General features: G+C 47.2%; 1 protein-coding gene across 1 annotated transcript; it reads right to left on the bottom strand.

The window, feature by feature from the left end:
- Window positions 1-6,556: 6,556 nt before the first annotated feature.
- On the bottom strand, window positions 6,557-7,892 carry LOC136490606 (protein BEARSKIN2-like). The gene is made up of 3 exons (XM_066486815.1): window positions 7,724-7,892; window positions 7,281-7,558; window positions 6,557-7,126 (listed from the first exon to the last, which is right to left on the bottom strand). The coding sequence occupies exons 1-3, from the start codon at window positions 7,890-7,892 to the stop codon at window positions 6,557-6,559; spliced, it is 1,017 nt and encodes a 338-aa protein (XP_066342912.1).
- Window positions 7,893-25,562: the final 17,670 nt, after the last annotated feature.

Here is a 25,562-nt window from a genome sequence, read left to right on the forward strand (position 1 = left end):
AGGGTCCCGGCCTATATATATCGAACGGTTCCTCTGTTCATCTTCTACTTTTCGATCTACAACGTCGATCTCGTCGTCTCTGCCGCGCCCGGCCGCGTCGAGCTCTGTCGCGCCGCCGTCGTTGTCTACCCCCGCCGGCCTCGTCGTCGAGCCCCGCCCGATGGCCGTCAAGATCGTCTCTGCCGTACGTCGTCCTCGCGCGGCTCAGCTCGGCCCCATGGCCGGCCAGCACGCCCGGCCGCCATGGCGCCCCCCGCCTGTTGCTAGCTATAGCGCTTGGCCATATTTTTAGATAGTTTTTTAGATAGTTTTTTAGGTAGTGTTTGATATATATGTTAGATTAAAATGTATTAAAATTTAATTAGTACTTTATTTAGATAGTTTTTTTAGATATTTTTTTATTATAGTTTTTGATATATTTAGTAATTGTTATTCTATCTCTCTCTATATATGTGTTAGATTTAATTTTGATTTAGTAATTCTATCTATGTATATATGTTAGGTTTAATTAGATTTAGTAATTAATTCTATCTAGAGATTCTATATGTATACATATACATGTACTTAATTATTTCTATGTGTATATATACATGTACTTAATTATTTCCATGTGTTGAGAGAGAGAGAAAATTATATCTAGAGAGACATTCTATGTGTTATCACATGCATACTAGAGATATATACATATGCACTTATTCTATGTGTTGAGAGAGAGAGAGAAAATTGTATCATTCTATGTGTATATATACATGTACTTATTTCCATGTTTTTGGATCGAAAGTGTTTTTTATTCGATTCCAAAGCCTATACCTTATTATTGTTTATCCTTATGAAATATTATGTGTTATTATATTTAATTGGATTTAGTAATTTTATATGTGTTATCACATGTACTTATGTTATGTGCCATAGTAATTCTATCTATGTGTTATCTTAAAGATACAAATGGCTGCTCCGGATGATAACTTGAATGATGACATAATGGCGAATATTATCAACGCTGACACCAATGTGGATGTAGATGACACGAGTTAGTACTTTGCTGATTATGAGGATATCCTGAATATCCCGTTGGTTGAAGATCAACAAATTATCGCGCAAGAAAATACTGGTAAGGTATATTCGATTATCTATCATCTCTTATAGATGCATGCGTACGTATATTTGTTGTTAATCGTTGTGTTTCTACTCATGTAGCCGGTCTCTAGATCTACATCAACCACCGGCAAGAGTAGGAAAGTCCGAGGGCCAAAAAAGCCATTAGAGGGCCGTTTCATAATATCAGAATTCGACACCGACACTGGCAAACCATTGGGACCACATGCTCAGACATATGTCAATCAATATGGGTTCATTGTAAGGGATAGGATCCTAGTTAGTGCTCGTGAATGGAAGCAGAAGATATCCGCTCCTAATGTTAGTTTTGTATCTGATCGTGACAAGAACCTAGCTTGGAGAGATATCACTCAACATTTCACATTACAAGCAGATGATGCTTTGAAGGAGCTAGTGAGGGATTGGACAATGAAGAAGATGGCAACATTGTTCCAGAGTTGGAAGAAGACATTGTATAAAAAGTTTATCTTGAAGAATGAAACGCTGAATTTCAATGCTAAGGCGTTTGTCAAGTTGGAGTCCCATTGGGATGACTTCATACAATACAAGACATCTCAAGAGAGTGAGGAACGTGTGATGAGGAATCAGCAAAATGCCCGATAGAAGCAATACCATCATTGCATGGGATCAGGTGGTTATAGGAGTGCTATTCCCAAGTGGCAGAACCTAGAAGCAGAGATTACTGCCAAGGGAATCATACCTGAAACAATGGAGAAGAACTGGCCTCAACGCGCGAAGAATTGGTTCTACGCTCATGGGGGAAGCCTAGACCCAGACACTAGCAAGCTAATTTTTGGCCAAAAAATTGAGAGAGCAACATAGAGACTAGCTCATGCTAGGGAAGAAGCTGATAGTGGTGTTTTTAAGCCTAACAGAGAAAAGGATGAATTGACATATGCCCTAGAGAATCCCGAACATGGTGGTCGAACAAGAGGCTATGGGGCGGTTCCGTGGCTACAAGCATTCCCAGCAGACAAGGATACCTATAGAAGCCACTAGAGAAAGAAGGATGAGCATTGCTTGAATCACGTGAACGAGAAAAATCTCTTGAGGCAAGAATGCAGGAGGAGATCAAGAGGCAAGTGCAGCTAGCAATGAGTCAAATGCAATCGCAATCAACGCCGGGAGTCACCACTAGCCCCGTTGGTCAGATGAAAAGTAGTTGTGCTTCCACGAAGCTACCAGTTATTCAAGGTGACGCTGGGTTGCGCTTCCCTGTTGATGACATTACCGAGCCACTAACAACATGTGAGCTGCACATTCCAGATGGTAATAATGCATCAATCATGGTGGCTGTCGGGGTTGTATCTCTAATAGACCGAACGAAGACACCAAGAATCCATGGGTCAGTTATTCAACCTGGATATGCTAGCGTCTCGGTCGATAGAGTGCTCAAAGGTTACATCAATGTTCCTCTTGACATTAAAGGCGGTGATGGGGAGAAGACACTAGGAGAAGCAGAGAAGACATTTATTCAATGGCGCAAACGCTTCATCATCATTCCTGGGGCGCCACCGCTTCCCCTACCTCACCCTAGGTACGAATGAAAGTGAATGAAATATTATTTTCCATTAATTTTATATTGGCTTCAAAAATAATTGACCCACAACTTGTTTTTGTAGCAGGGTCTCCCCCAGCCTAGCCCAATCATTCATTCCCCATCTCATCACAGCGTTGCGGGGGGCGAGACGACTTCATCCCCACGGCGATCTCCAACTCCTACACCGGCCCCATCACCTCCACAACGATCTCCAACTCCTATACCGGCCCCACCGCCTCCACAACGATCTCCAACGCCTCCACGCCGGACTCCAACACTAGCCTCATTGCCTCCACGCCGGTCTCCAACACCACCCCCACCCCCTCCACAGCGACGCACTACAAAGACGTCTAAGGTCCCAGCGGCAAAGAAGACCCCCAAAAAAGAGTTATTTCTCAAGAAATACTTTCTGAAAAGACTGATGAGCAAATAGCAGCTGAAGAAGACAAAAAAGTGAAAGATTTTTTTATAGATATCCAAAAGCAGAGACAAGCGAAGCTTAAGGGAAAGTCGTACTTTTACATACCACGAGATCAGCTGAGGCAGAAGGTCGAAGCTCACAAGAAAAAGATGCTTGAAGTTCGTAAGCCTCTGCCACTATCAGACTATGACCGCTCCCTCGTGAAGTCACATGATGCACATAAGAAAAGGAAAAGAGTATTAGGGAAGGATGTCCCACAGCTCGAACAACAGAAGCAACCAATGCAAAATCTTGTTGTTGCTAATGAATATGGTTCCAACATAGAAGTCTATCGACCAGACAACTTTGGAGAAGTGTCGGTTCAAGACCTTAATGCTTTTTTTGAACAAACTGGTTTAACCTTGGATCAAGTGACGGGCAAAGCTCCAATCCAGAACCTGGAAGTTGATACCTGGAAGACTTATAAATTTGGCAAAAGTCTGTACAACCCTGCGGCTCTGAATGAATTGGGTACGCAAATGTACTTGCTCAACAAGTGGTACATGCAGGCGTGTGGCAGGGGTGAGCAGTGGATCTTTGTCAAATTTAGAGACCATCATTACTTCTGTGGCGATGATATCTTACATATTAGTTTCGAAGAATTGCATCAACTATACCACTTGGACGCTCTGGACAAATCAATCATTAGCTCCTTTTGTTTGTAAGCGATTCTTACTTTTATTTAATAAACTCACTTTCATGCGTATGTGTATATAATTATCCTCACATGTAACTTATATTTATATACAGATTCCAGATGTCAGAGCTCCAAAGAATACAAGACACCAGTGTTGGCTTCATTGATCCTTATATCGTATTCAAAACCGATATTATTGTCAAGGAGCACTGGGTATTTGAAGCACAGATGAATATCATGAGGTTCTTCGTGAAGCAGCACGACAAGACAACAATACTTTTCCCGTACAACTTTGAGTAAGTATTAATAATAATGTAGTCTACACATTTTATGTAATATCAATACAACTTATATGCATGTACGTGTGTGTATAAACCAATGCAGGTTTCACTGGATACTCATTGTCATTGAGTTAAACTCAAGTCGGTTAGTAATCTTGAACTCATTGAGAAAAGAGCGGGCACTATACCAAGATATGATAGACATTATCTAGGGGTAATTTCGATCTCTCGCGCACAATTATTATTGAATAGACTTTGCCATAATTTATTAACGATCGTACATTATTGGTCGCACAGGGTTTAGAAAGAGTTTATTCGGCAACACCGCAAGGATTGCAAGGCACCACTTAAAGTAGTTGAAATACCAGTAAGTTGTACTATATATACTTCCCCACGTGTTTAATTACTATATCGTACTTCAATTTACGTGTGAGATGATGAGAATAATCTTCTTCTCGTACAGTGGTGTTTGCGGCAGGAACCAGGTAATAACTTGTGTGAATACTACGTTTGTGAATTTATCACTGCACACATAAGAAGAACTCCTGAAGATGTCCTCAGAGTACGTATATATCAATTTTTTATTTATTTTTAAATAAATAAATATATATATATGTATTAATACTTTTCCTTTTATTTCAAATGCAAGACTGAATGGTTGAAACAAAGGGTCATGCAAAAAGACCATCTGAAAGTAGTTCAAGAGTCAATAGCAGGATTTCTTCTAGAAAAAGTGTTAAATCCCAACGGCGAGTTCTACTTTGATCCTAAGGAATAAATGATGTAAATTAAATGTTTATTGATATCGTTATTTTCGAGAACAAGATTATGAAAGTGTTGTATATATACATATATATATCTATAATATATATAGTTTCATACTTTATTCGAATATAATAATGCTCGAGATGAGAATTAGATGTAATTATATGCGTGCGTGTATTTATATTTGCAGCGTAGAATACGTACATAAAAACATATTATATATTAAACAAATATGTGTAACTGAACCGAAAACAAATTAAACAAAGAAAAAGAAAAAGAAAAGGAACATTTAGTCCCGGTTGGTCCCCAACCGGGACTAAAGGGTGCGGCCACGTTTGCTCGGCTGGAGGGCCTTTAGTCCCGGTTGGTAACACCAACCGGGACTAAAGGTCCCTCTTTAGTCCCGGGATCGTTGTCCCGGTGCGGTAACCGGGACTAAAGGCCGTTACCGCCCGGGACAACTAAGTCCATTCTGTAGTAGTGTGTTAAGGAGCCAACAATTGCTTGGTGTGGTGGCCAGGAGAGGTGACAACTGTGGCATGAAGGGAAAAGGACAGAGATGTTGCAGATGTGTAGAATTGCAAAATGGTGGTGGAAAGTGAGGGGCCCACCCATCATGTGCGGTTTGATGAGAAAGTGAAATATGGAAGGCATGAAACAAACAAGATGAAATAGGAAACTGGTAGAATGACACAAAGAATTATTCATTGTGTTTGTTTTCTAAACATAGTAGGAAAGAAGAGCCTTGCTCCACTATCTCCCTATTTCATAACCAACAACCTTCCATTCTCTCCAAACTCCGGCCCCTTAATAATGTTTGTCATTTTTGTCCTCATTTTGTTTTCTACTAACTACAAGTTCACCTCATCACACCACAATTATCACACAAATTATTTTCCACTGTCCCTTCATCATCTCCACTTTATCTGGTATCCTTAGTTATTGTTCTTATACAAGCTACGAGGGAATAGTAAGGATATGAAGTGGGCCATGTGGCTTCCTAAGATGCATTATATGTTGTGATATAGTAAAGTGTATGGTATATATATAGGACAAGCGAAGACAAACAATTATATATTCTTAAATAGAAGGTTTACATAGTTCATGCATGCCAATTACAAAGATATATGTTTTTTCACATGTTAATATATCCTAACACTTCTATAGATATTAACCTTGAAATAATACATTAGATAAGGAGAATACCGCACACATATCGATTTAGAAGTGAAATGCAATACAACATTTCCTCACTCTGAGTCCCGCAACCGAAAAAGATTACAATACAGCATGAACTGTCATATATTGTTCATCACCAAACACCAAATAGAAGTGGCATATACATCCAAAACTTAACAAATGTTGCCGCTTCCTTCCTCCAAGATCAAATTAAAACACACGCTCATATATGTACCCCACTATATCCCGTGTATGAATGTCAAGGAAAAACCCCCAAATAAAGTTGAATAATCATTGTGCTTATTAGCTTCTTCTACATGACCGACCACACACAATTTAATCACCAATTACACGCCATATGTATCATTGGCTCTTATTGTACCAACAAATTAACCAACAACAAATAATACAACATATACACACACATCATAAACACCAAAACTAGTCCAAACAAATCATCAAGCTATATAAGCTTGATGCATCAAGTTCCACCATCGTCTTAGATAATGTTGCATGCATGATATATACATGCACACTTGACGTTCATGTTTTCCATCGTAGGTGTGGTCATCAAGTTTTTACCTCCCGTAACCCCACAAATCCATCTCCCCACCTCGTTGGGCGCCGGAACTCATGGCGCCAGTCATCTGCTGCACCGTCGCGCTCCCGCCGTTGCTGAAACCATCCATCGCCTGCCACTGCTCTGCGGCTGTACCGGTGGTCTGGTCCCTCCCTTCGCCGGCCAGCTGGCCACCGTCCGTGGCGACGCCGTCGCTGCTGCCGACGTCAAGGCCGCTGCCGGGGTGATGCTCGACCGGCAGGCCGGAGAAGTCATAGCCGGTGCCGGCGCCGTCGTCCGTGGGCCGGTGGTTGGTGAGGAGGTCCTGGACCTGCACGTGGTGCGAGTATGCGGCGGCGTGCGGCCCCGGTGCCTGCATCTGGGAGTAGTAGGAGGAGGCGTGGTGGTAGTACGGGTGCGGGTGCATGTACGCCAGGGCGGCCCTTGCCTGGTCGTGGTGTCCGCCGAGCGGCGGCGACACGGCCAGGTGGCCGCCAGCATCCGCGCCCTGGCTGGTGCTCCCTTCGCCGCCGCCGATCTTGAAGAAGCACTTCTTCTTGAACACGCGGCACGCCACCCATCCGTCCTCCTGCACAGACAACATGCATGCATCAACACAGAAACCCTAACACAAGAATTAATGGAGATGCACGCATCGACGCGCTCAGATTTCGCATACAAATTAAACATGCGGATATATATAGTGGAGAGAGGATCGGAGATCGAGAAGGTAATCAACGTACGCTGGTGCCGCCCTGGGCGTCGTCGGCGTCCTCGAGGCGGTACTCGTGCATGATCCAGTCGGTCTTCTGGCCGTGAGGGGCGCGGCCGCGGTAGAAGACGAGCGTCTTTCGCATGCCGATCTTGCGGTAGCTGGTGCGGATGCACTTGTCCCGGCCCGTGGCCTTCCAGAAGCCGGCCGTCGTGGCCCTGTTCGTCCTCGACCCCGTCGGGTACTTGCGGTCCTTGTGGCTGAAGAAGTACCACTCGTTCTGCGGCGCCGACCCGATCCGGCACCTCTCTGCATCCGATCCATGCACGGTGATGAGTTGATGAGTATTACAGTACTGTGTTAGAATTTAGAAACAAAACGAACAACTAAACAACTAGCTGCATGCAATTGGTCGCCATGGACATGCATGCAAGCATGGGCCATGCATGTATTGGTTTTGTCAAGCATACATACCTTGCAGATCCCACGGCTCGATCTTGTTGAGATCGACCTCCCTGATGACATCGAGATCGAACTTCTCAAATCCGACCTTCTTCTTGAGGTAGTACAGCAGCAGCTCCTCGTCGGTCGGGTGGAACCGGAAGCCCGGCGGCACGCCGTTGCTGGATGAGAAGGCCGCCATGCGATCGATTCAATCAATCAGTTCCCAAGTCAAGCCCTCAATTTTGACGCGGGAGAGGCCTGTAGCGCGTATATATACACGCGCGGGTACGGCCGACCTCCGATCCATGGGCTGCAGGTCGCAGGTGCATCGTCAGCACAGGGAGGCAGCTAGCTGTAGGCTGTAGGCAGCAGCAGCCAGCAGGAGAGGAGGGTGGTGGGGAGAGTTGACGCCGGCCGCCACGGCGGTGGGCGGGGATAAAGTTGGTCGCGTAGGACGCAAGGCAAGGCCATGAGCGCGCGCGCGGGGGAGCTCGCGATCGTCCAGCGGTCAGCTGCATTTTTCTACGCCGTTAACGATCCCGAGGTTCGTTGTTTAGGGATCGCTTGATTGCTCTCAAAGCAAGTGCTAGCTAGCTTTGGAAGAGCTGCTATCCACTAGTAAGGGTGTGTTTAGTTCACTGAATTTTGGGAATTTGGCTACTGTAGTACTTTCGTTTTTATTTGGCAACTAGTGTTTAATTATGGACTAATTAGGCTCAAAACGTCCGTCTCGCAATTTCCAACCAAACTGTGTAATTAGTTTTTTTTTGTCTACATTTAATGCTCCATGCACGTATGGCAAGATTCGATGTGATGGCTACTATAGCACTTTTTGAAAATTTGGTTGGGAACTAAACAAGCACTAATATATGTATGTACTACTATAGTACGATTATTCATATGTCTATTTTTTTTCCGTAATCGCATATAATCCACAATGGACAGAATTGAAGACTAATTGGATAGTCCACGATGATGTTTATTTATATGTATATATATAGATATGAAGTGATGGTGTGTATTATATATGATTGTGTATGTAAATCAAGGAGTAATAGGTTGAGATTGCTAGGTCTAGATAACAGTACTACTAATGTGAGTGATTGGCATCCTTTTTCATGAACATGCTCCTGCACAAGATTTGAGGACTAGCTAGGAAATAAGCACATAGGGCAAGATCCAATACGAATCATAAATGATTTTGGATTGTGGCATATGTGGCATATATTGCATCCATGCATGCATCCCAACCAGATATACAAGCACACATATATATATATATATATAGCCAGATGGAGATACACAGTAGCTACCAGCATTTTTGCACAACACGAATTATAAAATGAAGTGAAATTTAGAAACTTCGTTACTCCTGGCCCGGAAATTTCTACCGCTTTTCTAAAGCGAACAATCAGGCCAGAGAGCTGAAGATTATTACATCAGTAGTGAAGTGGGAGAAAGTGAGATTGTTACTGTAGTGGCTCTTTTGCTGTGCTTGTCTGGGGTTACTTGCACACCTGGAGGAAGCAAGGATGGCTAAGGCCAAATAGATTACGCAGTCCAACACTTGGAACTACAACCCTAACCAACCAGTCTCCCTAGGGATCGAGCACCATGCACACACATGCAGGCAAGGGCACAGTTTCCACTAAACCTTAACAGACTGAGCGCTTAACTGCAACTGAAGGATTAGTTGACATCCATCCACAGCCACTAAACTATACTGCTACAGTGGTACTGATGAATTCTGCTTCATCAATTGATCAAAAATTAAGCTAACTTCTAAGCCACTAATAAATTGGAAATTCTATTTGTATTATAGCTCCGTTCTACAACTCTGGAAATGGGCAGACATATCATGCAGAGCCAGTTCGTTCATCACGAAGCCTTCTGATAGTTCTGAGTTAACCTCAAAGATCGTTCTGAATTATTTATTTAATTATATGCATGTAAGGACGACTGGGCTAGCTAGACCTCACATTATTATACCGTGAAGCGTGAACTGAAATATCACAGAAAATAGCAATGCAAATTGAAGAGATCAACGAGCCAGTAGCATGCATATGATTACTAGCTAAGCATGAGTTAGGGGCGCTGCATGTGAGGGGCGGGCCACTAATCGAGCCACGACTCGTGGGAAAAGTCGTCGTCGTCCACGCATGGTGCATGGACATTGCCCCGTACCTTGAGTGAGCTCTACTGCTCCGCCGTGGTCACCGTGACAACCCGCGGCGAGGTTCCCGATGATGCATGAGGCCGAGCGGAGCGGGGGCTCGTGCGGACGCGGGGCGCGCGCTCGCCCGGCTCAGTTCGCTTGCATAGGCAGCACTCCATCGATCAGCCAAAGGAACCTCGATCAGGGTTCCCCGCCATTCGCGCGCGCTTTGAGTGAGAGCTGGGTGAAGCCTGTGCGGGCTCTGTCCAAATGATTAGGGGAGCCTATGCCTGGAGTTTACTGCATGCAACTGACCTCAAGTGCTCTGAGATTGTTACCGTACCGGCCGGCCACCTCGACCTCAGAAAGGAACCTAGCCGGGTTATGGCAGCTGGTCTCAGCTTGCTTCTTGTGCCACTTGCTTGCTTGCTGCCCCTGGTAATCTCGTGTGTCTGGTGAAACGTACTTGCCATGAAAACTTGTGCCTCCAGGGTAGTTTGGAAGGTGTCAATGGAGGCATGCTTCAGGTATCTGCTCTGTTAGTCAAGACAGCAAGCTACCCATAGCTAGGAGAATCTGAGTGCAACCAACACTTCAGAGTTTTTTTTTACGGCTGTTATCCCCTCCCTCCAAAAATACAGGGATTCTTGCTAGGAGTTTTAGTATATATTAAGCTAGATAGGAAAAGATGCATATATACCCCTAACTGATTTGGCCCCTCCCCTTTTTGCGCATCACAATTGTAGATGAGGCCCCTCTCTGCTGATTCCTTAGACACTGATGTATGGTTGGGGTTTCAAACTTTGGGCTTGCAAAAACAGATGCTCCTAAGCAAAACTTTGGGTTTTTTTCTTCATGTATCCCATTTTTAAGTGTTTGACTTGTACATCATTTTTCAAGCTGGCATATTTTTTAACTGTTTAACAAAATTGTTAATTAATGATCTCTAAAAAGGTCACTAAGCAATTAATTATAACCCTAGTTTTAATCCTTTTTTACTATTTTCCTTCAACATCTTTTGTACCAAACCTTACCAAAAGTTGTTTAGAAAAGTTTGATTAGAGATTTTTGAGCTCTTAATCATTGTTTACTTGTGTCACATGTGTTGTCACTATTAAGAAAGCTTATGTATAAAGTCTCTTAAACATCATCATCATTTAGAAAGGTCAATGTTTATGAGATGCACATGGAATGTATTTGGTTAACACCTAAGGTGTTACATGTGTCTTCACAATTTTCACACTAGATAAAGTATTTATATAAAATTTAATTTAAATGCTAAAGTGCACATGGCCCTAGAGTTTTGGTGTATTAATGACAAACAATTTAGGGACTAATGTTATCTATGAGTTTATGGAGATCTTTTAGTCACAAAAGTTGAATATCGATGCTTAATGATCTCTCAAAATTTAAAGGAGAAGTGCCGGGATGACAAACAATTTAGGGACTAATGTTATCTATGAGTTTATGGAGATCTTTTAGTCACATAAGTTGAATATCGATGCTTAATGATCTCTCAAAATTTAAAGGAGAAGTGCCGGGCCCTAGCGTGGAAGCCCTCCGGCCTTGCCTCCTGCTACGGTTGCAGCGCACTGGAGCCTTGATGCAGACGACGAAGGAGGTCGCACCAGGATACGATGCATGTTGCAAGTGCACAATTCAAATGTTTCAGTTATTTTAGAGATATGTTGCAATTGTTTCGTATGGATGTTGCAAAAGTAAAACGAGATGTTGCATATGTTTTTGCAATGGTGGTACATGTATGTTGCAATCCCCAATGTTTCATCTGTTCTTTCAGACGTATGTTGCAAGTGCGTTTATCTCGATGTTGTAAGTGTTTTATCTGCATGTTGCGTATGTTAGCAATGGTTTTCAAGTGTTTTTTGCAAGTGTTTCAGACGCATATTTCAAGTGTTTCATCTGCCTTCATACGTATGTTGCAAGTGTTGCATCTGAATGTTTCAAAAGTAGATCGGATGTTGCACATGGATGCGCATGGCAAGTGGGAAGGGGCGGCAGCAGTCCCCACGGGCACAGGCCCCTAGGTTGGCATGTGAAAAGTAGGCACGGGCAGGGGGTGCGGAGTGCAGGCGCGTGCCGGGGAAACAAATCGGTCCGGTCCACAGTACCATCCTATAGAATCATATTCCATCCATCGGACGTCCGACGCTAACAGTTCCCATATTTTTGCGCCAGCAATTCCCATATTTTTTATACTCATCTTATTACCTTGGTTTATTTTCCGCTACAATAGACGAGCATAGACCTATGAAGCAAAAATCAATAAATGCAAATCATTCGTAATGTCAAATTGATGTGAAAGCAAACCATTCGAAACCGTTGTTGTACATCCACAGTTCTAGGACAAAATGTCCACTAGTTTTTTATTGTGCCTGAATTTTTTCCCCATAGCAGCTCACGAGCAAAAAACTAGTAATTTCTGATGTATCATTAACTTACATGATTTTTTATACTATGTTCCTTCATGTCATATCAAAGCGCTTTAATACCAGCCGAACAGGTCTTTTGTTAATTAGCAACCACCAAGTCTCGGGTCAAACATTAGCGTCGTGCTTAAATGTTTCTAGATTTTAAATATGCTTGGTTCGTGCCCGTGCGTTGCTACCGGACAGCGAAACTTTTATACTAAAAACACATAAATCGCACGATAATAAGATAATAATATCGTGAAATTAAATAACGACGTTAAAGTGATATTTAATTCAAAAGACAAAATTCGTGAAATTAACACAGTCACGTACAGCGCAGCGTCTAGACCTTTTCGTAAAGCGGCTAAGATAATGTTTTATATCGGTAGGAAGAAATCTCCGATATCCATTTCTTTCATGCACTAATGAATCCGCGTATAAGTTTCGCCGCATCTCCATACCATCTTGTACACATGTTAGAGTATATATATAAATATTAGTGCCTGTCACATGGATAATACTACGTGACTTGAAAAATCTCTCTCAAAATTTTAAAATAAAGTATGCTATACTCATCGTATAAATATGTGTGGCTTTAGGACTATTCCACGCAGATATATATTGTAGGATCATACCTGTGCATTGCTACGAAAACAAAATATTATTCGACCACCTCAGTATTGACCGAGCATTGACATCAAAATATTATCCGACCACGTCAGTACTAACCGAGCATTCACAATGGAGGTTGAAGGATATGCATGCCAATATGCTTTGTCGTGTCAGGATTCAATGACGGCGAAGTAGAAGGGTGTGAAGTTTAGGCTGCTAAATATAACAAAGATGCTGCATGGGCTGGTCATGGGCCGAATTAAGTCGCGGACGAGGTTTGTCAAAGAGTGACAAATCTCGATATTGCTACAGGTTATGCAACTCTTGGGGACAGATAGCTCACATAGATTCATGATATCACTAATAGGACAGACAGTGCAGGACATGAGAGAGTTTCAAATAGCCAATAGTTTCAAATACCCAATAGGACATCAATATAAATATTTGTCAGTTTTACTGGTGGTGAAGCATTCCAGGAATCTTAGCAATCTTGTGAAAAATTCAAGGAATTGTGTAGTGTGTAAATATTAGAGAATCAGGTTAAAATATATTAAAGTAGTTGTTCTGAAACCTAGATTACACTCCAAGTGAAAAAAAAAATCAAACTGGTATAAAAAACTTGAAGCCCCGTGCTGCTCTGCTGTAGCAACAAAAAAAAAACAAGATTGACAAAATTAAAGGAGTGTCCCCTGCACTACACTGATTCGAACATAACCACTTACTTAAATAAAACAAAATGATATAAACCTGACATAGAAACCTCAAACCTCTGTTCAGCAAAGGAACCCTACTGAAGCTATTATTGTCTGAGATGAAACCAAATGATATAAACCTGACATGAAACCATGTTCGGCAATATGTTTAGCAAGCAACCCTACTGAAGTTATTTTTGGATTTCATTCAGCCAAACAGAGCTTATCCGAACCAACCTGGGAACGAAGCGAGGATTAAGAAACTGCGAATTCAACAACCACTGTCAGCTCAAAACTATGATGGTTTAGTGAAAGCCAAAAGGTTGTAGTGTTTCTCTAACAACATGGTGATGCTTTTGTGAAAAATGATTAGGATCTGTCCGCAATATTCTGGCATTGCTATCCATGTAGTCCACAAATTTGGTCTATTCAGAAAGAGTCACCGCACAAAGCCTATATTGCAGAAGCCTGTAACCACATGATGACCAATTTGTCGCCTGTTCCAGGACATGTGGGCCTGAAAAAAAATCTGAATAAACAAAAAATCTTGCTTAACCAAAGGAAGCACAACACCATCAAATAAGGCCATAGTGGAAATTAGGAAGCACAACATCTTCAAAATTAGAATTAGTGGAGGTAGCCTACTGCAGGTGCTGGAGATGAAGCCTCTGCCCTAGAACTGAAATACCGAGACACGTATTGCTAGAATACTGTCGGTGTTTCGTACAAGCACCGGCAAGTAAATTTATAGTAATGCGCGTTAGGCTCGGATGGTGCGCTAAAGGACACAGGATTTATACTGGTTCGGGCGGAACGTCCCTACGTCCAGTTTGCTGCTGCTTGTGTTATTAGCACCGTGAACGGTCTGTAGTAAGGGGTACAAACTGTCGAGAGAGGGACTGGTCCCAAGTCTCTGATGGAAGGATTGAAAGGTGGTCAAGAGCTTCGTAGCCGCTTGAACGTGTGTATATGAGTACGTTCTATTGTTTTTTTGGTCCCCCCTTGATGGAGGGAGCGCATCCCCTTTTATAGATGAAGGGGCTGGCTTTACAAGGGTGAGGGCTCCAGGATGCGTACTCTACTTAGTTTATGGCTCACGTCTACCTGGTAAGGTCCTCCATTCTGATGAGTGCGAAGGAAGATAAGTGCTTACAATGTTGTCGATGTCTCTGTAGGATGTCAGGTTAGTCACAGAATGCTGCCCTGCGCAGGGTATGGGCTGTAGTACAGTGGTTTTGACTTATGAGCCTCCCCCAGCCTTGCTCCGCACGCCTTCTGGTTCCCATGATTCTTGTTGGGAGAATGCGGGGTCGGGGTCTGGTGTAGCGCCGTGGCCAAGGCCTTCTGACTGGGAGGACCTGGGGGGTCGGGAAGCGGGCGCCGCTCCCCCGGGTCCACAGCGTGGTGACGGAATACCCGTCGTTCATGGAGATAGCAAATCCTTTCCTGGAGCGTAGCGGTTGTCGTATATCTTCGTCGGGTTCCGTGTCTCAGAGCTGAAGGCGGCGCCTACAACTCTACAGGGCGAGGTGCACGCACCTGTAATGCTTTTTGGGTTCTGCGGCGCCCGGAAGGGTCTAAAGCATCAGTCCTGTCGTTCCCTGGCAGTCCTTTTCCTGCCAGGGCGCAGGGTATGGTCCTTGGAGCCATGGTTGACCCGAACGTCTTGTCTCGTCCTGTACCCATCATTACGAGGGATAGATATCGATCAGGGCGAGGCTCATTCTTGGCCGTCGGGTGAGACGGAGACCAATCCCTATCTCTTGGGCGAGACTAACCCTACCCCTCCGGGATCGGGCGAGGCGGAATCCATCCCTCAGCCCTCGGGCGAGACCGAGCCCGCCCTAAAGGCGTCGGGCGAGACGGAGATTAGCCTTGAGCCTTTGGGCGAGGCAGGGTTATCTCACAAAGGCATCGGGTGAGGCTGACCCCGTCCCTCCAGGATCGGGCGAGACGGAATTCATCCCTCAGCCTTCGGGCGAGACCGAGCCCGCCCTAAAGGCGTCGGGCGAGACGGAGTTTTTCCCTCGGCCCTCGGGCGAGACCGAGCCCGTCCCAAAGGTGTCGGGCGAGGCGGAACAGAACTCCTGTCACTCGAACAAGGGATGACACGGCGCCTTTATGTGTCCAGAAGTTTTTCACGTTCGGTGGTTATTGGTTCCACCTTCTGGGGTATCCTGGTATTAGGTCCCCGACAGTAGCCCCCGAGCCTCTAGGTGATTCGAGTAGAACCGCCTGGAGGGTGTTCTTGATTTCGTCGAAGTTACTTTGCCGGAGGGTGCGCGCGAGCGCACCCGATGGGTGTAGCCCCCGAGCCCCCGGGTGATTCGAGTAGAGTCGCCCGGGGGGTTGTATCGGCCCCTTCGCGGGTAAGGCTGAAGGACTTAGTTTTTTATCAACTGGATGCTTTTCCGAGTGGGTCGTGGCGTCCCGTTCGCTGGGAACTGATTCGGGGCTGTCCTAACTGGTGTTTCTGCCCTTGATTGCGGATCGTTCGTGGATCCCTTCTTAGTCGGGCCGGCCGGCGAGCTTCTGGGCCCTAGGTGGGCCAAAGAGAAAAGAAAAGGCCTTTGTGGCTTGCGTTTCCCCGGTGGGTAGAGAGTCCGGATTCACTTGGGGAAGGCGAACCGTCCGCCGAGATTTTTTGGGGTGAGAGGATAGGGACTGCGGGCGCGTGTCCCGCGACAGTGACAGCGGTGGCGCGCGTGGCAGGCCCGGAGATCGAGGCGGACGGTTGCCCTTCTCGCGTCCGTCGCCCCTTATAAAACCGCGGGGTTCGCCCCCAGGGTTCCGTATTTCGCTCCCCTTCCTTTGCGTTCTGAAACCTCCGCCGCCAATCTTTCCAGCCTCTTGCGCCCGCATTGCCACCGTCGACCGGCCTGCGTTCGTGTTCCAGCCGCCGTCAAGCTCGCGCCTGCCCTTCCCCCCCCCCCACTGCTTTAATGGAGTTGTGGGGCAGATCAAGCATCACCTCCCGGCGTCTAGAGGGCCTCGTCCGCCGTGGCCTTCTCTGCCCACTGTCCGCCGTCCAGGAGTGGTTGCTTCCTGGCGACGAGGGTGAGCCGGTGCCGCCTGAAGGGTATGTCGTCTCTTTTGCCATCTTCCATGAGCGGGGATTCGGGGTACCCACGCATAGATTCCTTCGGGGGCTATTAGATTACTATGAGGTAGAGCTGCAGCATCTAACTCCCAATGGGATTCAGCATATGGCAGCGTTTGTTGCCCTATGCGAGGGTTTCCTGGGGATCGATCCCCATTTTGATCTGTGGCGGTATTTCTTTAGCATTAGTCTGTCGAAGAGGAAGATTGGGGGGAAAGAAGTGAACGCGCCGATGGGGTGTGCCAGCATTCATCTGCGCCATACCCGATCGAAGGGTTACCCATACATGCGTCTGGCGACATCCAACAAGGGATGGCATTCGCAGTGGTTTTATGTTAGGGATGACGTGAGTGCCACCCTACCGAAGTACACCGGACGATCTTATTGTGGATGCTCCGGAGTCGTGGGGCTAGGGGCGTCCAGTCCAAAGACAAGAAACACATCACCGACCTTCTTTCCGCCCTCCAAGCCCTGAAGGGCCGGGGTGTGAAGGGGACAGGGATCATCGGTGCCTACCATGCTAGGAGGGTGGCACCCCTGATGGCGCGTGTGCTTCCCCTGCATCGGATGATGCCCGGGATATCGTACGAGGGGACGGTGCTTGTTGATGAGGCGCTCCCTTACTCAGAAGTGGCGCAGCGCATCAAGGAGGCGACGGAACCGACGAAGGATTCCGCCGGCAGGGTCCTCGACATCGTGTATCCGGTGCCCGGGCATCCTCCAATGCGGCCGGAGCCTGGGTTCTTCGAATTCGTAAGCCCTCTTCTCCCGCACTCTTTTCCTTCTCCTGAATCTCCCTTTTTTAATACTTGCTTTTGTAATGTTGGGGCTAGCCGGGGGGGCTAGTCTTCAAGGATAGTCCGGCTCCGCTGCCGAAGGACAAGGTTGTGGCGGCGGCGAATCGACTCATGGCCGAGCGGGACAAGAAAGCAAAGGAGGAGATGAAGAAGGCGAAACGACTGAAGCAGGAGGCACGGGATCGGGGAGAGGACGTGAGTAGTGAGGATGACGATGATGATGATGATGACGACGACAACGAGGTAGCCGTCGACGTGGATTGGGGCGTCCTGGAGGATGAGGAAACGCTGACAAGTGGCCACCCACCCGTGCAGGGGCCCTTCCCTTTCCACGCAGAGGGAAGTGAATCGATGAGGTCAGTGGAGGCCGGCGAGTCTGCCGCTTCGCACGGCGTGCCAGCCGAGGATCGGTGGACGGGGGACGCCGGGCTTGCTGCCGCCAACCCCGAGGCGACCGTGGAGGGGGGTGGCACTGGAGCCGCGCCCGGCTCTGATGCCACGCCCTGTGAGGTGATGGAGGGGAGCAGCTCCGGTGCTGCGCCCCGTGAGACGATGGAGGGGAGCAGCTCCGGTGCTGCACCCCATGAGACGATGGAGGGGAGCAGCTCCGATGCTGCACCCCATGAGACGATGGAGGAGGATGGCTCTGGTGCCACGCCCAACGAGATGATGGAGGGGAGCGACTCCGGCGCCGCGCCCGACGAGATGAACCCCCCTGCCCCGGAGCAGGGGGCAGGCATGAAACGGTCCCGTCCGGACGAGTCAGGGCAGGGATCTGGGGATCCGTCCCCAAAACGCTTCCGCCGGCCGAGGACGTCAACGTAAGCAGGTCAATGTTTATGAGATGCACATGGAATGTATTTGGTTAACACCTAAGGTGTTACATGTGTCTTCACAATTTTCACACTAGATAAAGTATTTATATAAAATTTAATTTAAATGCTAAAGTGCACATGGCCCTAGAGTTTTGGTGTATTAATGACAAACAATTTAGGGACTAATGTTATCTATGAGTTTATGGAGATCTTTTAGTCACAAAAGTTGAATATCGATGCTTAATGATCTCTCAAAATTTAAAGGAGAAGTGCCGGGATGACAAACAATTTAGGGACTAATGTTATCTATGAGTTTATGGAGATCTTTTAGTCACATAAGTTGAATATCGATGCTTAATGATCTCTCAAAATTTAAAGGAGAAGTGCCGGGCCCTAGCGTGGAAGCCCTCCGGCCTTGCCTCCTGCTACGGTTGCAGCGCACTGGAGCCTTGATGCAGACGACGAAGGAGGTCGCACCAGGATACGATGCATGTTGCAAGTGCACAATTCAAATGTTTCAGTTATTTTAGAGATATGTTGCAATTGTTTCGTATGGATGTTGCAAAAGTAAAACGAGATGTTGCATATGTTTTTGCAATGGTGGTACATGTATGTTGCAATCCCCAATGTTTCATCTGTTCTTTCAGACGTATGTTGCAAGTGCGTTTATCTCGATGTTGTAAGTGTTTTATCTGCATGTTGCGTATGTTAGCAATGGTTTTCAAGTGTTTTTTGCAAGTGTTTCAGACGCATATTTCAAGTGTTTCATCTGCCTTCATACGTATGTTGCAAGTGTTGCATCTGAATGTTTCAAAAGTAGATCGGATGTTGCACATGGATGCGCATGGCAAGTGGGAAGGGGCGGCAGCAGTCCCCACGGGCACAGGCCCCTAGGTTGGCATGTGAAAAGTAGGCACGGGCAGGGGGTGCGGAGTGCAGGCGCGTGCCGGGGAAACAAATCGGTCCGGTCCACAGTACCATCCTATAGAATCATATTCCATCCATCGGACGTCCGACGCTAACAGTTCCCATATTTTTGCGCCAGCAATTCCCATATTTTTTATACTCATCTTATTACCTTGGTTTATTTTCCGCTACAATAGACGAGCATAGACCTATGAAGCAAAAATCAATAAATGCAAATCATTCGTAATGTCAAATTGATGTGAAAGCAAACCATTCGAAACCGTTGTTGTACATCCACAGTTCTAGGACAAAATGTCCACTAGTTTTTTATTGTGCCTGAATTTTTTCCCCATAGCAGCTCACGAGCAAAAAACTAGTAATTTCTGATGTATCATTAACTTACATGATTTTTTATACTATGTTCCTTCATGTCATATCAAAGCGCTTTAATACCAGCCGAACAGGTCTTTTGTTAATTAGCAACCACCAAGTCTCGGGTCAAACATTAGCGTCGTGCTTAAATGTTTCTAGATTTTAAATATGCTTGGTTCGTGCCCGTGCGTTGCTACCGGACAGCGAAACTTTTATACTAAAAACACATAAATCGCACGATAATAAGATAATAATATCGTGAAATTAAATAACGACGTTAAAGTGATATTTAATTCAAAAGACAAAATTCGTGAAATTAACACAGTCACGTACAGCGCAGCGTCTAGACCTTTTCGTAAAGCGGCTAAGATAATGTTTTATATCGGTAGGAAGAAATCTCCGATATCCATTTCTTTCATGCACCAATGAATCCGCGTATAAGTTTCGCCGCATCTCCATACCATCTTGTACACATGTTAGAGTATATATATAAATATTAGTGCCTGTCACATGGATAATACTACGTGACTTGAAAAATCTCTCTCAAAATTTTAAAATAAAGTATGCTATACTCATCGTATAAATATGTGTGGCTTTAGGACTATTCCACGCAGATATATATTGTAGGATCATACCTGTGCATTGCTACGAAAACAAAATATTATTCGACCACCTCAGTATTGACCGAGCATTGACATCAAAATATTATCCGACCACGTCAGTACTAACCGAGCATTCACAATGGAGGTTGAAGGATATGCATGCCAATATGCTTTGTCGTGTCAGGATTCAATGACGGCGAAGTAGAAGGGTGTGAAGTTTAGGCTGCTAAATATAACAAAGATGCTGCATGGGCTGGTCATGGGCCGAATTAAGTCGCGGACGAGGTTTGTCAAAGAGTGACAAATCTCGATATTGCTACAGGTTATGCAACTCTTGGGGACAGATAGCTCACATAGATTCATGATATCACTAATAGGACAGACAGTGCAGGACATGAGAGAGTTTCAAATAGCCAATAGTTTCAAATACCCAATAGGACATCAATATAAATATTTGTCAGTTTTACTGGTGGTGAAGCATTCCAGGAATCTTAGCAATCTTGTGAAAAATTCAAGGAATTGTGTAGTGTGTAAATATTAGAGAATCAGGTTAAAATATATTAAAGTAGTTGTTCTGAAACCTAGATTACACTCCAAGTGAAAAAAAAAATCAAACTGGTATAAAAAACTTGAAGCCCCGTGCTGCTCTGCTGTAGCAACAAAAAAAAAACAAGATTGACAAAATTAAAGGAGTGTCCCCTGCACTACACTGATTCGAACATAACCACTTACTTAAATAAAACAAAATGATATAAACCTGACATAGAAACCTCAAACCTCTGTTCAGCAAAGGAACCCTACTGAAGCTATTATTGTCTGAGATGAAACCAAATGATATAAACCTGACATGAAACCATGTTCGGCAATATGTTTAGCAAGCAACCCTACTGAAGTTATTTTTGGATTTCATTCAGCCAAACAGAGCTTATCCGAACCAACCTGGGAACGAAGCGAGGATTAAGAAACTGCGAATTCAACAACCACTGTCAGCTCAAAACTATGATGGTTTAGTGAAAGCCAAAAGGTTGTAGTGTTTCTCTAACAACATGGTGATGCTTTTGTGAAAAATGATTAGGATCTGTCCGCAATATTCTGGCATTGCTATCCATGTAGTCCACAAATTTGGTCTATTCAGAAAGAGTCACCGCACAAAGCCTATATTGCAGAAGCCTGTAACCACATGATGACCAATTTGTCGCCTGTTCCAGGACATGTGGGCCTGAAAAAAAATCTGAATAAACAAAAAATCTTGCTTAACCAAAGGAAGCACAACACCATCAAATAAGGCCATAGTGGAAATTAGGAAGCACAACATCTTCAAAATTAGAATTAGTGGAGGTAGCCTACTGCAGGTGCTGGAGATGAAGCCTCTGCCCTAGAACTGAAATACCGAGACACGTATTGCTAGAATACTGTCGGTGTTTCGTACAAGCACCGGCAAGTAAATTTATAGTAATGCGCGTTAGGCTCGGATGGTGCGTTAAAGGACACAGGATTTATACTGGTTCGGGCGGAACGTCCCTACGTCCAGTTTGCTGCTGCTTGTGTTATTAGCACCGTAAACGGTCTGTAGTAAGGGGTACAAACTGTCGAGAGAGGGACTGGTCCCAAGTCTCTGATGGAAGGATTGAAAGGTGGTCAAGAGCTTCGTAGCCGCTTGAACGTGTGTATATGAGTACGTTCTATTGTTTTTTTGGTCCCCCCTTGATGGAGGGAGCGCATCCCTTTTTATAGATGAAGGGGCTGGCTTTACAAGGGTGAGGGCTCCAGGATGCGTACTCTACTTAGTTTTATGGCTCACGTCTACCTGGTAAGGTCCTCCATTCTGATGAGTGCGAAGGAAGATAAGTGCTTACAATATTGTCGATGTCTCTGTAGGATGTCAGGTTAGTCACAGAATGCTGCCCTGCGCAGGGTATGGGCTGTAGTACAGTGATTTTGACTTATGAGCCTCCCCCAGCCTTGCTCCGCACGCCTTCTGGTTCCCATGATTCTTTGTTGGGAGAATGCGGGGTCGGGGTCTGGTGTAGCGCCGTGGCCAAGGCCTTCTGACTGGGAGGACCTGGGGGGTCGGGAAGCGGGCGCCGCTCCCCCGGGTCCACAGCGTGGTGACGGAATACCCGTCGTTCATGGAGATAGCAAATCATTTCCTGGAGCGTAGCGGTTGTCGTATATCTTCGTCGGGTTTCGTGTCTCAGAGCTGAAGGCGGCGCCTACAACTCTACAGGGCGAGGTGCACGCACCTGTAATGCTTTTTGGGTTCTGCGGCGCCCGGAAGGGTCTAAAGCATCAGTCCTGTCGTTCCCTGGCAGTCCTTTTCCTGCCAGGGCGCAGGGTATGGTCCTTGGAGCCATGGTTGACCCGAACGTCTTGTCTCGTCCTGTACCCATCATTACGAGGGATAGATATCGATCAGGGCGAGGCTCATTCTTGGCCGTCGGGTGAGACGGAGACCAATCCCTATCTCTTGGGCGAGACTAACCCTACCCCTCCGGGATCAGGCGAGGCGGAATCCATCCCTCAGCCCTCGGGCGAGACCGAGCCCGCCCTAAAGGCGTCGGGCGAGACGGAGATTAGCCTTGAGCCTTTGGGCGAGGTAGGGTTATCTCACAAAGGCATCGGGTGAGGCTGACCCCGTCCCTCCAGGATCGGGCGAGACGGAATTCATCCCTCAGCCTTCGGGCGAGACCGAGCCCGCCCTAAAGGCGTCGGGCGAGACGGAGTTTTTCCCTCGGCCCTCGGGCGAGACCGAGCCCGTCCCAAAGGTGTCGGGCGAGGCGGAACAGAACTCCTGTCACTCGAACAAGGGATGACACGGCGCCTTTATGTGTCCAGAAGTTTTTCACGTTCGGTGGTTATTGGTTCCACCTTCTGGGGTATCCTGGTATTAGGTCCCCGACAGTAGCCCCCGAGCCTCTAGGTGATTCGAGTAGAACCGCCTGGAGGGTGTTCTTGATTTCGTTGAAGTTACTTTGCCGGAGGGTGCGCGCGAGCGCACCCGATGGGTGTAGCCCCCGAGCCCCCGGGTGATTCGAGTAGAGTCGCCCGGGGGGTTGTATCGGCCCCTTCGCGGGTAAGGCTGAAGGACTTAGTTTTTTATCAACTGGATGCTTTTCCGAGTGGGTCGTGGCGTCACGTTCGCTGGGAACTGATTCGGGGCTGTCCTAACTGGTGTTTCTGCCCTTGATTGCGGATCGTTCGTGGATCCCTTCTTAGTTGGGCCGGCCGGCGAGCTTCTGGGCCCTAGGTGGGCCAAAGAGAAAAGAAAAGGCCTTTGTGGCTTGTGTTTCCCCGGTGGGTAGAGAGTCCGGATTCACTTGGGGAAGGCGAACCGTCCGTCGAGATTTTTTGGGGTGAGAGGATAGGGACTGCGGGCACGTGTCCCGCGACATGACATGGTGGCGCGCGTGGCAGGCCCGGAGATCGAGGCGGACGGTTGCCCTTCTCGCGTCCGTCGCCCCTTATAAAACCACGGGGTTCGCCCCCAGGGTTCCGTATTTCGCTCCCCTTCCTTTGCGTTCTGAAACCTCCGCCGCCAATCTTTCCAGCCTCTTGCGCCCGCATTGCCACCGTCGACCGGCCTGCGTTCGTGTTCTAGCCGCCGTCAAGCTCGCGCCTGCCCTTCCCCCCCCCCCACTGCTTTAATGGAGTTGTGGGGCAGATCAAGCATCACCTCCCGGCGTCTGGAGGGCCTCGTCCGCCGTGGCCTTCTCTGCCCACTGTCCACCGTCCAGGAGTGGTTGCTTCCTGGCGACGAGGGTGAGCCGGTGCCGCCTGAAGGGTATGTCATCTCTTTTGCCATCTTCCATGAGCGGGGATTCGGGGTACCCACGCATAGATTCCTTCGGGGGCAATTAGATTGCTATGAGGTAGAGCTGCAGCATCTAACTCCCAATGGGATTCAGCATATGGCAGCGTTTGTTGCCCTATGCGAGGGTTTCCTGGGGATCGATCCCCATTTTGATCTGTGGCGGTATTTCTTTAGCATTAGTCTGTCGAAGAGGAAGATTGGGGGGAAAGAAGTGAACGCGCCGATGGGATGTGCCAGCATTCATCTGCGCCATACCCAATCGAAGGGTTACCCATACATGCATCTGGCGACATCCAACAAGGGATGGCATTCGCAGTGGTTTTATGTTAGGGATGACGTGAGTGCCACCCTACCGAAGTACACCGGACGATCTTATTGTGGATGCTCCGGAGTCGTGGGGCTAGGGGCGTCTAGTCCAAAGACAAGAAACACATCACCGACCTTCTTTCCGCCCTCCAAGCCCTGAAGGGCCGGGGTGTGAAGGGGACAGGGATCATCGGTGCCTACCATGCTAGGAGGGTGGCACCCCTGATGGCGCGTGTGCTTCCCCTACATCGGATGATGCCCGGGATATCGTACGAGGGGACGGTGCTTGTTGATGAGGCGCTCCCTTACTCAGAAGTGGCGTAGCGCATCAAGGAGGTGACGGAACCGACGAAGGATTCCGCCGGCAGGGTCCTCGACATCGTGTATCCGGTGCCCGGGCATCCTCCAATGCGGCCGGAGCCTGGGTTCTTCGAATTCGTAAGCCCTCTTCTCCCGCACTCTTTTCCTTCTCCTGAATCTCCCTTTTTTAATACTTGCTTTTGTAATGTTGGGGCTAGCCGGGGGGGCTAGTCTTCAAGGATAGTCCGGCTCCGCTGCCGAAGGACAAGGTTGTGGCGGCGGCGAATCGACTCACGGCCGAGCGGGACAAGAAAGTAAAGGAGGAGATGAAGAAGGTGAAACGACTGAAGCAGGAGGCACGGGATCAGGAGAGGACGTGAGTAGTGAGGATGACGATGATGATGATGATGACGACGACGACGACGAGGTAGCCGTCGACGTGGATTGGGGTGTCCTGGAGGATGAGGAAACGCTGACAAGTGGCCACCCACCCGTGCAGGGGCCCTTCCCTTTCCACGCAGAGGGAAGTGAATCGATGAGGTTACTGGAGGCCGACGAGTCTGCCGCTTCGCACGGCATGCCGGCCGAGGATCGGTGGACGGGGGACGCTGGGCTTGCTGCCGCCGACCCTGAGGCGACCGTGGAGGGGGGTGGCATTGGAGCCACGCCCGGCTCTGATGCCACGCCCTGTGAGGTGATGGAGGGGAGCAGCTCCGGTGCTGCGCCCCGTGAGACGATGGAGGGGAGCAGCTCCGGTGCTGCATCCCGTGAGACGATGGAGGGGGACGGCTCCGGTGCCGCGCCCAACGAGATGATGGAGGGGAGCGACTCCGGCGCCGCGCCCGACGAGATGAACCCCCCTGCCCCGGAGCAGGGGGCAGGCATGAAACGGTCCTGTCCGGACGAGTCAGGGCAGGGATCTAGGGATCCGTCCCCAAAACACTTCCGCCGACCGAGGACGTCAACGTAAGC

Source organism: Miscanthus floridulus, chromosome 11, assembly GCF_019320115.1.
Source record: "Miscanthus floridulus cultivar M001 chromosome 11, ASM1932011v1, whole genome shotgun sequence".
NCBI lineage: Eukaryota > Viridiplantae > Streptophyta > Magnoliopsida > Poales > Poaceae > Miscanthus > Miscanthus floridulus.

What these genes read in the sequence shown, in the direction of transcription:
- LOC136490606 (XM_066486815.1), bottom strand. Translation starts at nt 7,892, where the DNA reads ATGGCGGCCTTCTCATCCAGCAACGGCGTGCCGCCGGGCTTCCGGTTC. An exon ending in CGAGCCGTGGGATCTGCAAG is followed by an intron (nt 7,559 to 7,723) that starts GTATGTATGCTT and finishes GATCGGATGCAG; the next exon opens with AGAGGTGCCGGATCGGGTCG. An exon ending in ACGCCCAGGGCGGCACCAGC is followed by an intron (nt 7,127 to 7,280) that starts GTACGTTGATTA and finishes TTGTCTGTGCAG; the next exon opens with GAGGACGGATGGGTGGCGTG.